The sequence below is a fragment of the Alosa pseudoharengus genome, unplaced genomic scaffold (assembly GCF_046254945.1).
Source record: "Alosa pseudoharengus isolate Yale_2024_CS ecotype anadromous, Long Island Sound unplaced genomic scaffold, YU_APseudo_1.1 YU_APseudo_1.1_scf_18, whole genome shotgun sequence".
Classification (NCBI taxonomy): Eukaryota; Metazoa; Chordata; class Actinopteri; order Clupeiformes; family Clupeidae; genus Alosa; species Alosa pseudoharengus.
Genome location: NW_027468650.1, coordinates 26,403,216 through 26,419,437, shown reverse-complemented (window position 1 = coordinate 26,419,437; position 16,222 = coordinate 26,403,216). Strand labels below are relative to the sequence as shown.

General features: G+C 41.0%; 2 protein-coding genes across 2 annotated transcripts in view; both read left to right on the top strand.

Moving 5' to 3' along the window:
* Positions 1 to 417: 417 nt before the first annotated feature.
* Positions 418 to 3,348, top strand: enkur (enkurin, TRPC channel interacting protein). Its single transcript, XM_076291339.1, has 5 exons — positions 418 to 678; positions 857 to 1,002; positions 1,169 to 1,404; positions 1,582 to 1,728; positions 3,112 to 3,348. Exons 1-5 carry the CDS (start codon positions 599 to 601, stop codon positions 3,283 to 3,285), a joined length of 783 nt encoding a protein of 260 aa, XP_076147454.1. The 5' UTR covers positions 418 to 598; the 3' UTR covers positions 3,286 to 3,348.
* A 1,499-nt stretch (positions 3,349 to 4,847) lies between these two features.
* prtfdc1a (phosphoribosyl transferase domain containing 1a) overlaps positions 4,848 to 16,222 on the top strand; it is a 16,801-nt gene continuing 5,426 nt past the window's right edge. Inside the window, exons 1-4 of the mRNA XM_076291338.1 lie at positions 4,848 to 4,939; positions 5,245 to 5,351; positions 5,891 to 6,074; positions 13,455 to 13,520. Of these exons, the coding sequence (XP_076147453.1) occupies positions 4,889 to 4,939; positions 5,245 to 5,351; positions 5,891 to 6,074; positions 13,455 to 13,520 (408 nt within the window). The 5' untranslated portion in view covers positions 4,848 to 4,888. The remainder of the gene's footprint in view (positions 4,940 to 5,244; positions 5,352 to 5,890; positions 6,075 to 13,454; positions 13,521 to 16,222) is intronic.

Sequence of the window (16,222 nt, the reverse complement as noted above, 5' to 3'; positions counted from 1 at the left end):
AGGTACCTAATAACGTTAACTTGTTTTAATGATTGATTATATAACTTAAGTTCTAGTGTGGGATTTACTCTTTTCTTTGAAAAACAAATAAATTGAGTCTTCTCTATAGACAAATGAAAACCCCACTCACATGCCCATTTTTCTACCTTGTTAATAGCCAGTTGCATTTTGGTTGTAATATTATCAATATTGCGTCCTTTTACCCACAACGGTCCAGGTCGGTCTCATGTCACACTCGTGACATAGGCTACTACGGGAAGAAAAAAGGACCAAAATTAGTGTTCGTTTCTTATTTTCAGTCAGATAATGCATCAAAAACAAACAAAAAAAACGAACTGCCGGTTTTAGACCGGAACATTATAGTCGGAATCTACCACAAATTGATGAAAATGTAGCATAGAAAGTTACATCAAAGATTGTCTAGTTAGTTTATCAACATTGTTGCAATCTTTTTCCGTTGCTGAGCAACAGTTGCTTGGGAACTGCTGTCAAACAAAACATTCTTGGTGAACCTGAACCGAATCTTCATGTAACTTAGCTAAAGGCTTTTTTACTTAGTTTACTGCGCCTTTTGGACGGTAATTTGTAAACAAGCAGCATGGCAGGTACTATGTACCCACCCGAAAGCATATACAACCTCATTCCGAGAGAGGAGGTTAAATTTGAGAAACCACCCAGGTATGTGATCTGTTACATTTTGTCAAGACCACGTTATCACAGTTAGCTTTCGATGGTTAGCTCTAGCTGGTTATGAACAACGGCTGGCTGGTCTGTCTTGCTTTTCCCACATATTTTGTATGTTGTCTACAACATGACTGTAAATGTATGTTGCATAATTGCTTTTTTAATCCCGAAGGTATATGTCAAGGTTCAGAGAACAAGTAAAGCTTGAGAAACAGACAAACAAAGCACCAAACAAGACCATGGGTCCTGCTAAGGTAGAGGTGCCCTCTCCTGAGAAATACCTCCATAAACACTCTAAAGAGGTCAAAAGTACTGCAAGTAAGCATATAGGTTCATACTCTAGTGTCTTCATCAAACTCATAGTAGACTGCTCCTAGTTGCATCTAGGATGGCTTCCAAAATGATTTTAATTGTCAAAAGAGGTTTGGAACCTTAGCCTATTTGTTATATGTTAGCTACAACCATTTCTGTTTGATTTCCTCAGAAAAAAATGTTTTTGACTCGGTTGATGAGTTTAAACCACGGAAACCCCGAGTTCCACCAAAGTCTGACAAGCCTCTTATGGGCATCCACACAAAAAAGGACTTTGTGAAAACGAATGCTATTGAGAGCATCATGGCTGTGCCTCGGAAACCACAGCCCATCTATGTTGATACCAAAAAGGGGGATAAGCACCTGATGGAGAAATCTGGCCTTGTCCCTAAGTATCTGAAGAAAAAGGTGTGTTCACTCAGATTATCTTTTGATTCTGCACCATATGTGTACTGATTGGTAACTCGGAACCTTTGTTCACTCACCGCCATAAATGTCTTTTTACTCTATTCATAAAATAAGTTGTTGTCACTGGATTAGCCTAAGGCTTCAGATCACAATTAAAAAGAAACACCTTCTGTCCAGGACTATGGGCAAACCCCAGAATACCTGCTGCAGATGCAAGAGGAGGTGAAGAGGGCCCAGGAAGAGTATGACAAATACGTCCAGGAGTGCATGAAACAGGGAGCCATGAAGCAGCTCTCAGATGAAGAGCGGAAGAGCATTCTGGAGGTAAACTTTGAATGCCATAGACCTACTGGCTGACGGTGATTGGTTTGTCAATCTAATTGTTCTTTTTTTGTGTCCACCCATCAATTACATCGTATTCCTGAAAATTAAATTAAGATTGAATGCATATTGAATTATAGGTAAAGGTTAGATAAAAGGCATTTAGCAGATGCTTTTATCCAAAGCAACTTAAAAAGAAGATTTCTCTCTCTTTCTCTCTTCCTCTCTCTTTCCATCTGGCTCTTACCATGAGACTTTCCTCTATCTTTTTAATATATTCATTAACAGAATAAGAGTTGAATATAAGAGATATATCGTCATTGACAAAAATGTACTCAAGCCTATGAGAAATGGCACCAACCTAATCATCAGACTAATCATCTAATTAACCCATGATCATATCTCTCTCCCATCCCCACCTAAAACTAAGCAGAAAATTGTAAAATGTGTTTAGTGTTAGGCTACTTTCACAATTCTATGTTCTACAAGACATCTCCTTATTTATAGGTCAACTATACTTTGATCTAAATCACCTTCCATTACTTTCAAATGAATTGTTTTATCTTTCTATAGCATGTTCTGTGGCTTGTCTAGATGGTTCCCTACTATAAAAAATGACACATGCTGCATTGAAGCTGCATAATTCATGAAGATCTGCAACTCTTCAGCCTAATGTAGTCCTTATATCTGTATACAAAATTGAGCCGTATGCAACAGTGAGCTTCACACAGACCATTGCTATGTTCTATCAGCAGATTGACTTTTATGTTTATTTAGCAGATGCTTTTAGGGATGTACCAGTGTATCGGCCAACATCGGTAACAGCCAATATCTGCCTTGTTTACTGACATCGGCTATTGGCAAATTTATATGACATTTACCGATGGCAGTGGCTGATGTTTATCTGTTATGCTGCATCAATTCAATAGTGTGCTATTAAGGCCTGAATGGTTCAGTTATGTTTTTATGAATATTTTTCTTTTCACTCTACTAAAGGGTATAATTAACAACAAAAACGAAGTAAACAAACAAAGAAAAAGATATCGGCCAAATTGTTATCAGTATCGGCCCAAAAATGTCTCAATCAGTGCATCCCTAGGTGCTTTTATTGAAAGCTACCTAAAGTATTGAATGGCAGTCAACTGTAGTTCAGAGTGATGGATTTGAATTTAACTGTAACTAGTAGAGGTGTTTCATGTGTATGATTGACAATTCTGATTCATACGGAGTCATTCAGTGACACTCCCTTTTGCCAAACCCCCTCACACACACACACACACACACAGAAATGCATGGTTTGTCCTGGTTTCTGATCGGATACTTCATCACTGCTGGTGTGTTTTATATTGAGAGTCCTCAGTGCTCATTTCTATTGACCTCATATAGGGTCTGAAGAGGAACTGGGATGATCTGCATCATCAGTACCAGGGCCTGTCCGTCATCACCGACACCACTCCCAAGAAGTACCGCAAGGAGCGCCTTGAGCTGGAGATGAAGCATCTGGAGCGAGACATCGATCTCATCGAGCGCTACAAGACCATTTACATCGCCAGCAACTAGCCCAAGAGACACTGGAGATTGACCAGGAGGAACCAGTAGGACTAAATAAGAGGGTTACTGCCACTGAACTTGGAATACTTTTTGTCATTATTGTCACCGTTTCATTTTGTTCCAAATAAATTAATGACAAGTCTTTGCAATAACACAAAGTGTGTGTAAACCCAATTTTATTTCCTTCAGACTTGATAGATAACTCATAAGTCAACAGTTAAAGTATTACCTGTCACATGTTTAAAAAATCCAGTGATTTATATTGATGTCTGTTTAACGTGTCCAAACCCATGATTAGTGTGGAGGAGGATGGGTCCAGGACACCAGACAACACTGCTAACAGGTTCATCTGAGTTCACCCAGGCTACTGATATTGTTCTACAGCAATATGTCTAATGATGGTATCAATAGTAAAGGTGAATATGTTGACCACTATTTGCCATGAAGTTAAAATTCTAAATGCCTCATCCACTTTCCTTAGTAGAGCATATGCGAACTAGGCTACATGAGGCACACAAGAAAACACAAATGGTCATGTGAAATGTTTTGGGTAGAGACATGACAGCACACAATGCCCCAGGCTGGACATTTACTTCATCCCTGAACGGACTAAACTATTTCCATTCATGCTTTCGTGTATGTGTCTTTTCATCCAAGAAGATTTTCATTGGCTGAAAAAGATGCACACCCTGTCTAATAACTTCAGCATGACTCTGGCCCATGCTGTTCATTAACTCTAAATAGCCTAAGTAGATGCAACCCTCTTCTGCAATTTCAGTCTCCTGCTAGACCATCTTATAATGGCAGAATAGAATTTCAAATATGGGATGTTTATACAATAAAGACATGGTATATAAAATGGTTTTAAGATAGACATAAAACAAAACAAATCTAAGACATGGTATATAAAATGGTTTTAAGATAGACATAAAACAAAACAAATCTATTAAATGTGAAATCCTGGATGAACTTTGAGTACTTTATTATTCAGTAAAAAAAAGTCTGACAGGTTGTAATAGGTAGCCTACAAGGTACTGAGATTTTAAAGGGAAACTTGGCAGGATTTCCCCCTCTGCTGGAGAAATTGTGCATTATGCTATTTCAAACTGTGGGAAAAGGTAACGATAAAGCACATGGATTTGTTTACAAGCTAGCGAACGGTTAGCATAAGTTTGGCAGAACTATGTGGATGTTACAAGGTAAGAAACACGATTTAAAACGAGTGTCTTGTTTCTCACTTCTCTTTCCGGGACGGTAAGTCTCAATGTTGCAAGGTTGGTTTTCCGCCTGGGGACGCTAGGCGCAGCGGGTAAAGTCACCATTTTCACAGGTCATTTAACCATCCAAATGATTTCTAAACGGGTTTATTACGTTGAAATAGTTGCCAAGCCCTCCTTTAAATAAATTTGACAGACTGCAGGTAAAGTGACAACATTGTCTTTCAAATGTACCCAGTGATGGGAAAACAACTGGTGAAGATTTTTACACAGGATATGGATAAATTACTGACTCCTCCTCCTTATCAGTGCATTCTCAAGTGCTGATCAAGTTCACTCTCCGTAGGCTGTTATCTAGCTGGATTCCCAGGATCTCTGTTAATCGAGGATTCAATATGTCAGACTTCAAAATGATCCGGAGTCCTAAAACAGACCAGGGGATTGTGGTAAACTTTCAAATTTGATGAAAACTGTTCTGGTGAACGATATTAGTGATGGAAGATGAAGCTACACCAGCTATACGATTGACTAATAGCCATCAATATTTTATTTTTTAAATTTGTTGTTAAAGTTGCTTAATGATATTGGACGGGCCGACGTTGTTTCGCTAGTTCTTCCTTCCTAATTCCTAGCCATTGACGCTTTAATGGACTTCGTTCAAACATTCTGAAATTACGGTCTACGAAATAATATCTTGTCAATAGCTTATTACAGTAAATTATATTAAAACTGTGTTTCTTTTGTGGTGTAGCTTGAAGATGAGTGGCCAGGCTACGACCTAAACCTTTTCACTTACCCTGAACATTACCACGGAGACTTGGAGAACATCTACATTCCGCACGGTGTCATCATGGACAGGTAGGTTTCAGCTGGAACCGAGCCGCGCTACATTTTCCTGCCAAATCCATACAACACACAAAACGCACAAACGCACACACTTAGGCTACATACACAAACAAACAAATGCACGCATACACATAAGCACAAACGCACGCACATGCGCACAAAAGAGATAGAATGAAACCCTTTATCAATTTTCACAATGTATCCCTTTTGCCAATTTATCAGTGATGTGTTGTGTGTGGACAGCCTTGCTATTTGCAATAGTCGGAAGCCTCCTTCAGTAGGCCAAACACATCCCTCCCACGCATTAAGTTCCCCTCCACTGTGTTTATTTTGATCTCCACTGGATGAAATGATGAAATGTCAGTTTTTCTCTGTAATCTTGAAAATGCATTGCATGTCTTAGCTGAAAAGAAAAGACATTCTTCCAGGTGATGATTTGATTATCTCTCTCTCTCTCTCTCTCTCTCTCTCTCTCTCTCTCTCACACACACACACACACAAACACAGCACAACACAGGATATTATATGTCGTGTTAAATTTATCTCCGCAGGACTGAGTGCCTGGCCAGACTAGTGGTGGACGACACAGATGACAACTACATGGTGGTGCTGTGCGTCCTCAAAGGGGGCTACAAGTTCTGCGCTGACCTGGTGGAGTGCATCAAAGCAGTGAGCCACAACACCCCCAAACACATGACCGTCCGAGTGGAGTTCATCCGCCTCAAGAGCTACCTGGTGAGTGGACAGCTAAGGCCGGGTGTCATGGAGCACTTTGACTTTGCTTCATCCACTTTGTCCTGCATTGAACTGATTGTTGATTGTGGGCTTTTAGTTCTTGGGTTTGGAGAAATGACCAGTCTGCTTAGAAGATTTTGTTTATTCTAAGAAAATGTTTCTTGCTAGCAGTACAGAAAGGCCCCAAAAATGGCCTCTAATCAGTGTTGGGAGTAACAAGTTACAAAATGTAATAACTGTAATGTATTGCTTTTTGCTGTAACGCGGTAATGTAAGGCATTACAAAAAACTATTGGGTAATATTTTACTCGGTACAAACATCACGCATTGCAATGCATTTTAACCTGAAATTAAGTGGTGTTATGTTTTGATATTCGCAAACAACTGCGCTAATAGCAGAACGTTCTCCTGTTACTGGTTGAAGATGACTGTGGCTGGCTGCAACTGACTCGATGGACATAAGCCTACGCTCATTATTTTCAATTTATCAGAGACAACTAGGATATGAAGAACAGTTAAGTGCACTTTGTGTGAAACCGAAAGATCTATACCTCCCGAAATAGCACAATTCATATCTAGAGCGGTGCCACGCTAATCTTCTTGATAAAGCATAAATGCTCTTCATGTCAGCTTCTGCAGAGAATGAAGGGATAGAAATGTAAAAAAGATGGGGACTTGGACTTAGGTCGCAAAAACAGTGACTTCAGACTTGACTTGCGACTCCACTCAAAAGACTTCAGACTTGACTCGGACTCGAGCTTCGAGACTCCTGAACAAGCTGTATTTCATGTAATTATTACTTTTTAATCTAAATTTATTCATGTATTTATGACCGCCGCTAGCGAAGCTAGCGAAGCGGTCATATAGGGATTGTCAAAGTTTTTTTTTTTTTTTTTTTTCTTTCCGTCATCTACTTCCTGAAATTTTGGTCAACGATACCCGGGGCACCGAAACACCAGGGCACATGAAATTTGGTGGGTATGTAGCCCCACTAGACTTTTACGGAAAAATTTCGTTTGGTCCCCGGGGGCCACTCCCCCTCCGCGCTGGGCCCCCCGAAACCCAAAAAATGCAGTTTTTCCTCAATAACTACCTGAACCGTGGCACCGAGGATGAAGAAATTTTTATGGTATGTTGGTCTCAAGGGCCCACATCAACTTAGCCCATAATCACTCATTTGTGATTTGCACCCCCCCGGTAAAAAATGAAAATGCAATATCATTCTGCTTTAATCGCCCCTCTCTTCAGTAAAGACGTTCAGAACTGCACCAAATTTTATGTGTATGATTAACCTGACATTCTCTGGGGGTATGCCAAGTTTCGTAGAATTTCATCCATGGGGGGGTCTAAAAAATTAAGTTATGTGTACATTTAGTGACTCTACACTCATTGGCCTGTAGATGGTGGTGCACACATATACACATGCACACACACACACAGGCACCCACATACTATCGGTATTAGAACGGCCGATACATAATTACAAATTCAGTAGGATTAAAAGAAAGCCAAAATAAATATTCATCATCATCATCATGGCTGCATTTCCAGTATTGGCGATAAGTAGTCGTTTGTCCACTAGATGGCGCATCGTTGCAGTGAGACGTAATTTTGTTGGAAGTTAATCTTAAATGGGTTGGAAAGACACTATGCTTCCTACAAGGACAAGACTGTAGGCTACAGTAGTTTACCGCAGAGAACGTTTAAGGGTAGGATGATTTCTGCATGACATGTAATTCCCATTTCCTCTTGAAGCCGAAATAAATCTGAGAATGTTTATCGGACATGCTTGTTTTTTACTGCAGGTAGGCTACGTTAATCCTATCAATAGCAGAACGTAGGTAAAATAATGTTACCGTTAGCATGGTTGAGTGATGGAGGCCAATTTGATTATTGATGTATTTGTAGAAAACCATAAATGCGTTTTTAAGCTACCAAGCAAATCGATAACAGCACTAATTGTATCTTTCGACTGTCATCTCATTTGCTTATGACCATAACCTAGGCTACTAACAGGAGCTAAGTGAGTTAGCCACAACACGTTCGCTACGTGATGGTTTTTTAATGGAAAATATATAGGCTACCTGAAAGATAACCTGTCTATGATCCCGTGATGATCTACAATCTCCATTTAAACCAGATGTTTTAGAGCGCACGTTGAGATGTATTCAGGGCAGGGCTGTACCTACACATATTTGTTGCACGTGCTACAAAAATCATTCTTTGCGATGAATGATTTAGTACCAACGTTACAAGGGTCAGATACAGTTTTGCCTATGGCTATTCCGTGAGACTGAGGCGCTTTTTGCTTGTTCGAAGTGCGTGTTTAGGGTGTGAGAGGGGAGTCGATGTGCTTTGATTCCAGCTTGGTAGTTGTAGTCTATGCGATTAAAAAACACGTGTGTGTGAAGTATCCAAACAATGATAACGCTTTCATTATGGCTGCTTTAGCCACAGACCTTGAGCTACTGTACAGTGTGATGGGTTCCATTTAGAAGTGTCCACTTCATTCGCCCTTTCCGTGATTCACAGCTACGTGAAATGTATTACTACTGATATGCAAAACTATTAACTTTTTCGCCAAGAGGTGGCAGCTTGATACTGTAAGGTGTAAGCCATTGGTTCCAACGGAGATTTTATTTGGGTCGCCAGCATAGCCTAGCGACAATTTGTGTTGTGTAATAGGCCTAGCATAGGGCCTACCTTATATAGCTTATAGTTTGTTAACAGTCACGGTTTTGTCATAACTCCCTCTATGCATTTTTGCATTTAGAATAGCTCTAAAACCGGGGGGCGAACACGTCGCAGGGGGGGCGCCAGTGCGTGGATATCTCAATCGCAAAATTAAACAATATTTCTATCGGGCGCCTACCATGGACTAGGCTGGGTGAAAATCAAAAGATTGCGTCAAAAGATTGAGCTTAACCATTGACCTCATGGTTGCAAAATGCAAGGGAACATGAATCAGCATATTATTTGCACAAACAATAACGGAGAGTAGCTCTTCAACTTTGCCCGTTAAAATGTGTATGAACAGTCTCGCAACGCATTTCATGAAGGCCCTTTGGACATGTCAGTTATTTGCACCACTGGGAAAAACGGCATTTTGTTTTAGACTACTGGTATTTCATTTGTGCATTGACAATAAAGCTGAATATCATTTGAACTAGATGACTAAACTTATGCATATGTAGAAGAAGAAACATTCACAAAAATCCATGACATGACCTCTCTTCTTGATAGCTGTTGAAAACTGCATGGAACTGACAGGGATTGTTTTGTTTAATAATAAATAAATAAATACATTATGCTGCTACCTTCTGCTTTTCCCAAATACAATGTAGCCTACAGGTGTACCTTTCATCAGTCCAGTTGCAATGGATGGACTGTGATGAACTGCCCTACTTGTGATTGTTTAGAGATTTTAAAGGTTTTATAACAATGTTACAGATTTTTTGGCCCAGAAACAAATCTATTCACCTTTGCAGCGCAAGTAGGCTACTTTGTGTGCGGAATGTGTGCAAACACACATTTCAAACAAGCATACACAAAAGTTTCAAGAGTGGGGAATGGAGTAGAAGATGGAGACAAATTCATTAATATGATTTATTTTCGCGGAATGGATGTGCAGGACTGAGCGGCGGTCATATTTTGTACCGCTACGCGGTACATCTAGTTCTATTTTATTTTACTGCTACAAAGTCTACAAAGGCTTTAAGCCTAAAGTTACAGCATTTTTTTTTATCACAATTGACCAGACTTCGACCTTTTGTCTGCTTTTAACAAAATTCTGGCTATGATTGTTCCTTGTATTGCATCATGAGCCATCACTGCGCCTATGCATTGAGCATAATAAACTGCATTTAGAATTCCAAATCCATATTTCTAGATATTTTGGTAAAAGTAACTTAAGTAATACAATAGTAGTGTAATGCCTTACAATTCAGAGACAGTAATATTATAATGTAACAAATTACTTTGAAATGACAGTAATAAGTAATACAAAATACATTACAATTTTGAAGTAACTTGCCCAACACTGCCTCTAATGTATGAGATGCTGGTGGAGAAAATGGCAGCTTATGGGGATGTTAACAAACTAGTTTATTAATACAGTACAACAGTTTATGTGTGTCTATCTGAGCTGTACATCTAGATTATAGACATGGATGATGCATAGAATTGGTTTCTGTATTTTTTGTACAATGGTGTATGGGAAGGACGGTACAATATTAAATGCCACTGGTGTAGAATGCAGTGCAATGTTTAATAGAACGTTTTTGAAGAGGTTTTCAGAAGAATAGTCTCTTTATGCATGTGGACTTCAATAAGGCATTCTTCAAAGACCATGACACCAAATACATCTGAGAAGCTAAGATACTGCTGCCTCCTTTGATTCAACAGCCCATTTATATGCATATCATAGCCTTGCTTCCACTTTTCAAATGCTTTATTTTTGCATGACCTGCTCACCCCTCTGTGCCCCTTCTACAGTTTGTCCATGGGCGTCAGAGCCATTACATAGGCTAAGCAACAAAGAACCGCTAACGTTATTAATCTGAATGTCATGTTTTGCTTAATTGTATCATGTCTGGATAGCACCCAGCTCACCTAGATCGGGGGGCTTATGAAGGTTTTTTATGTAGGTAGGCATGGAATGTTTGCTTGTGCAGTCAAGGTGTAATGTGAACTATTACAGTATTGCTCCAGTAGGCCACCTGTTAGAATGCACCAGAATAAAGGAAATCACATCTACTCAGTTAAAACAAAAATCCTGGGGGAGAACCCCCTGACCCCCCAATGTGTTACAACAAAAAGACCTTGACTTCTTGAATGTATTTTATTTGCAGTATGTTATTAATTCAGCCAATTAGCAAAGCTCATTACAACTGATTACATCAGAATTCAATGAGAATGACGCAAGGAAAAGTTAATTTAACTGGTTTATAGGTTATGGAAAGACATTCGTACTTAAAGCCAGAACTGTTATTGACACCACAAAAATAATGAAGTGAAATCAAGTCAGTCCCTTTCAGTGTTTACTCTTTTTATTATTTTTAGCAGTGGGTGTAGGCCAGTCTGCAACCTCAATCAACACAACAATAACCTCTGATAACCCCTAATGACCTCTGACTAGTTCTACTTATTGTTAAATTACAATGTAAGTGGCAGCCAGAGGGAGGGGATGTCTGCAGGGTCATTTAAAAGGTAACTGCTACTACATTGTGCGTCTGCCCTAATTCTGATACAGTGGGGCCAATCATTTTAGCGTGGGGGGCAGCTATGGCAAAATCAATGTGGAGGAAACACTGCCTTTCTGATTGACAATGATGTTTTAATGCACCCACTGTTAAAGTTTTAATGCACCCAATGTTAAAGTTGCAGAACATTTGGTCCCTTAAAGGGACACCAGGCAACGTTTTCGTGTTAATTACTCATCTTCGTAAGTCGGTATATGGTTAAATGACTCGTTACAGGGCGAATGAAGACTCTCTCGCCCGCCCCTACTGCCTGTAGGAAGAATATAGCGCTTGCAAGTTCAGTGTATCCTACCCGCCGACCGAAGCAGGCAGGCTAATGAAACGCTAGAGAGCCGGCGAAGAAGCAGCGAAAACCCTTGACAGAAGATGCAAAGAAAAGGAAAAGAGCTTCAGACCGAGCGAGGGGGAGTTTCGTAGAGAAAAAGCATCAGGCTTCTCTCTGTACTGTTGGCTGAGCTGCACTCTCTGCACTGTTATTTGGCGGTATGTCCAACAGATGGCAGTGTTGTCAAAGTTTAGTTGCAAAGAAAAAAATGGCTGTCAGATTTCAAGGTCATTTGCCCCTGTGTGAAACCCCACCTATTGACAGGCAAATTGCCACTCAGTTGATCGATAGATCTTTCATCATCTATGGATTACATATGGCAATTTAAACAAGGAATGATATAGATGTTGCCTGTCTTTGTATAGAGGTGACTCTGGTTGTGTAACACCCTTTAATTAAATTTATGTGCCATATACTGTAACGCTACGCGAGGCTCCTCTTGGTGAGGCTCCTCTCTCCATTGTATTTCTGTGTGTGTGTGTGTGTGTGTGTGTGTGTGTGTGTGTGTGTGTGTGTGTGTGTGTGTGTGTGTGTGTGTGTGTGTGCGTGTGTGAATGTGTACATGTGCATGTGTGTGTGCGTGTGATTGTGTGTGATTGTGTGTGTGTGTGTGTGTGTGTGAGTGTAAGTGTAAATATGTAAGTATGTTTATGTTGTTGTCTGCAATGTTTTCGCTTGTTTGCTGGCTTTGCCATGCCCTCCCTGGCTGACTATAGTGCTGAATTAACAGCTCTGTGTTAAATCCACAAGATTTGATTGGCTGTCCACAGGCCACATGCTTTGTTCCTTCGGGCACTACTGTTCCTCTGGGGTTTGCGCACCCATCCTCAGCTCAGGAGAGGTGACAGAGCTTACTTTGCCAAATACCATAAATGTAATGCTACTCTAAGGCACCTCTATGAGAATAAATCAAGGGCATAGGAACACATTTAATCCAAGATCAACCAGATTTCTCATCTCATACCTATTAGCTCAACTCTCAGAGGATGTAAACCCCTTAGTGATGAAATTCAGATTCACGTACCATATCCTCCTACATCTAATTCATACTCACTCAATGAGGCCAATAGGGAAAGTGATGATGATGTTTGCCGGCTGTAGTTTTAGTCACTTCTTTTTGTTGAGGGGTAACTGGCCATGGCCTGGTGGTTTGAGTCCAGTGCGCACCAGTTAGGGGTCAAGCTCCCTGTCACACGCCCTGGTGAGTCCCTCTGTGTCGTGGAGGCCCCGCTCGCTGGACGGGCCCCAGAGCTTCCTGCAGCTGTCAGCCTGAATAGAGGCGATGCACCAGAGCGGGCCTGCAGCCCAAGCAGGAGGTCCACTTGACCCCTGTAGAAACAGGGGGGTCAGCCTGACCCCACATAACACGACCCCCAATAACTCGACCCCCAATATGAGCAGCCCATTGTTTATGAGGTAACAAAAGTATCTCTCAAAAGTATCTCTCCCTCTTTCTCTCTCTCTCTCTCTCTCTCTCTCTCTTTCTCTCTTCTTTCCATTCTTTCTGTCTTTCTCTTATCACAATTTCATCGTTCATTTTTTCATTCTTTACTCTTTTTTCTGCCTGTTTTTCTTTCTTTCTTATTTTCTTTTCTTCTCTATCACTAACTCTCTCTGCCTTCTCTAGTTTGTTCCTTTTGTCTGGCGCTGTGCTTTGTGAGCATGCTCACTGTGGGGTTAGGCCTGTCATGTCAGGGGGCACTGTAACCTGATAGGAAGTGACAGCTCACAGGAGGACATTTTCTAAACCTCAGTCCCTATGGTCTTCCCCCTCTCCAACTCCCTTCTCCACAGAATGACCAGTCCACAGAGGACCTCCACATCATCGGCCCAGAGGATCTCTCGGTCATTACAGGAAAGGTATGATCACGCCACTGTGGCACTTGCTTGGTGGAAGCACTTTCTTCGTCCGTAGTTTGCCAAGTGCGTCATTATCGTCCACATGCATTGATCAATAAGGCGTCCATTGTCAGGTCACTAGATAGGTAATAGATGTTGCTGTTCCAGCTCTTTCCATTTGTTTATTACTTTTGGATTTTGCATGGCATTTCAATTCTTCATATGCTTAATCAATTTAATATCCCTGATTCTTGGAAAAAATATTGGCCTCCCAGGTATGTTTTTTCTTCTTTCTTTTAGCATACTGCATTAGTTACGGTAAGTCCAGTTAACAGGAATCCCACAGATTGGAGATTTTCCAACCTGATTCGACATGCTGTTGTTATTGGGAGGGGTGTTTGGTGTGGAAATTACATAAAGGAAGTCTACATCTCATTAGATTCAGAATTACAGTAATACGGAACATCCTCCGGGAACTACGGGGAACTTTCCAACCTTTCCCTTTTACAGGAAATGTCAGGTTCAGACTTGTGAAGAGCAGCCTAAGACTAGACATGTTTAATTTAGAAATGGGGAGAAAGAGAGAGAAATAGAGAGAAATAGAGAGAGAGAGAGAGAGAGAGAGAGAGAGACTGGCAGACAGACAGACAAGTAGACCAAACCGGGGAAGCAAACAGGAGAGAGAGTCATAAAAAAAGCAGTCGAGCAAATTGAAAGAGGGCAAAAATGCAGGAAAGGGCATGATGTAGACAAGTGAACCCAGTGACTCGACACGGTGGCTTTCCCTGCCGCACTGGTCATATGTTTTGGGCTTTTGCTCTGACAAGCGTGGTCATTGTATCGCCCATATAAGAGTCACTTTGTTAAAGTGCTGCACTGCTGGCCTGCCCGGCGACTGACTCACTCACCCACTTACCCGCGCTAAGAGGAATGTCTCTTTGGGGTCACTTTAAACACAGGCCTCTCTTCCTGAGGTGCGATGCGACTTTGTCTGATTTCCAACCTCCCCCCCCCCCACTCCCACCCCCCACAGCACGGGAAAATATATGAACAAGAGGGTTTTTTATGTGATTCATACAGACATTCAATAATACCATGGAGTCTTGAGCTAAATATATGAATATGTTGAGGTGTGTCCGCCTGTGAATATGTTTGTGTTGGGCGTGTCGCCTTCCCATGGAAAGAATGTGTGGCCGATGTAAAAATGCTGTCTTAGGGGAGACGAGGATATGGGGAGAGAGAGAGAGAGAGAGAGAGAGAGAGAGAAAGAGAGAGAGAGAAAGAGCAGAAGGTGAAAGCACGGAGAGGTGGAGAGATGGATAGAGAGAGGACAGGGAGAGAGGGTGAAGAGGATAGACAGATAGAGAAAGAGAGAGTTGACCGAGGACGCAGACGATGGCAAACTGAACCATTGCCATGGATGAAATGATTTCTCCAGACATTTCAAAAGAGTACACACACACACACACACACACACACACACACACACACACACAGTCATACACATGTTCCTGATATACAAGCTAATGTCCCAAAGAAAACCAGAATTAAAGAGCCAAAGGAAAAGAATTGGGACATGGGTCCTGGTTTTGAAATAACAGAGGACATCAGTAAACAGGGTTGGTGTTATCTAATGAACCAGTCTGTTTTTTGTTAAGGTTGAAAGGTTGTTGAGAATGGCCCTCTGTTTAACAGACTAACTCAACCCACAGTCAGCACTCACCCGCTGGCACTGAAAAACAAAACACACACACACACACATGCACACACACAAATCAAATCAAAACATGCAGCCATATCAGTCATACTGTCATCTAGAATAACAGAGATAGCATTTTTCATGTCAATGGAGTACCTAATAAATTCATCACCACATGGTATGAGCATGTTGTTATGCAACATTACAGGTTCTAATGTGTTCACCAATCAAGGTCAGTCATGATTAACTAACATTTTATAGAGGAGAATTGGATTCATCAGATCTTCCATAGCTCCATTATTGGTGATTGGTGTTATTGGTGTTTTGCCATTGGTGGAATTCACCTCATAGGTTAGCAGCTAGTTGCATCGCTGGTATTGATCAGTATCCTGGCTGACTGCAGCAACTCCTGTCAGGCTGTGTTTGTGCAGTCCAGCCTGCATGGTGCCAGGCTGCCCGGGTGTGGGTGTCACTGTGTGCCAGTGGGCATTCTATCTGATTGGCACCCACTCGCTGCTAAATGAGCTGGTGTCATGAGAACTTGTGTTTTACATTACGAACGCTCTCATTTTTGTTTTTCAAATTTCGATTTTGTAATGGAAACACCGCGGCGTGTGTTTGGCTGTTGCCATACGCTGTAAACACGCTTTCCCAGTAGGAGGAAAATGTAATAATGTAATTGTATCTACCCTTAAAATCTAACATTTAACATTTAACGTCAGCTGAATAAATGACCAAAGGGAGAATGGAATTTGATTTCATAAGAAGGCAAAGAATCATATTTCAAATGCAGGTGTTCGTAAGTCAACAGCAGGGGTAGATGATAAATCTTTAATAACCGCACATTCATGAATGTTTCTCATATGAAAAAAAATGAAAGGGGTTGACTTCAAAGGAACTGCACAAAGAGAGAGAAAGAGAGAGAGAGAGAGAATCATATGATAAGAGTTTCAGCTATGATGACAAGTCAATTAGTTATGTGTGCTTGTAGCTGGCTGGGTAACATGCCTGAGATTAAAAATGT

Bases quoted from the DNA above. Each gene is read 5' to 3' on its own strand.
- enkur (XM_076291339.1), top strand. From the start codon at position 599: ATGGCAGGTACTATGTACCCACCCGAAAGCATATACAACCTCATTCCG. The intron at 679-856 runs GTATGTGATCTG...TTAATCCCGAAG, and splicing joins AAATTTGAGAAACCACCCAG to GTATATGTCAAGGTTCAGAG. The intron at 1,729-3,111 runs GTAAACTTTGAA...GACCTCATATAG, and splicing joins AGCGGAAGAGCATTCTGGAG to GGTCTGAAGAGGAACTGGGA.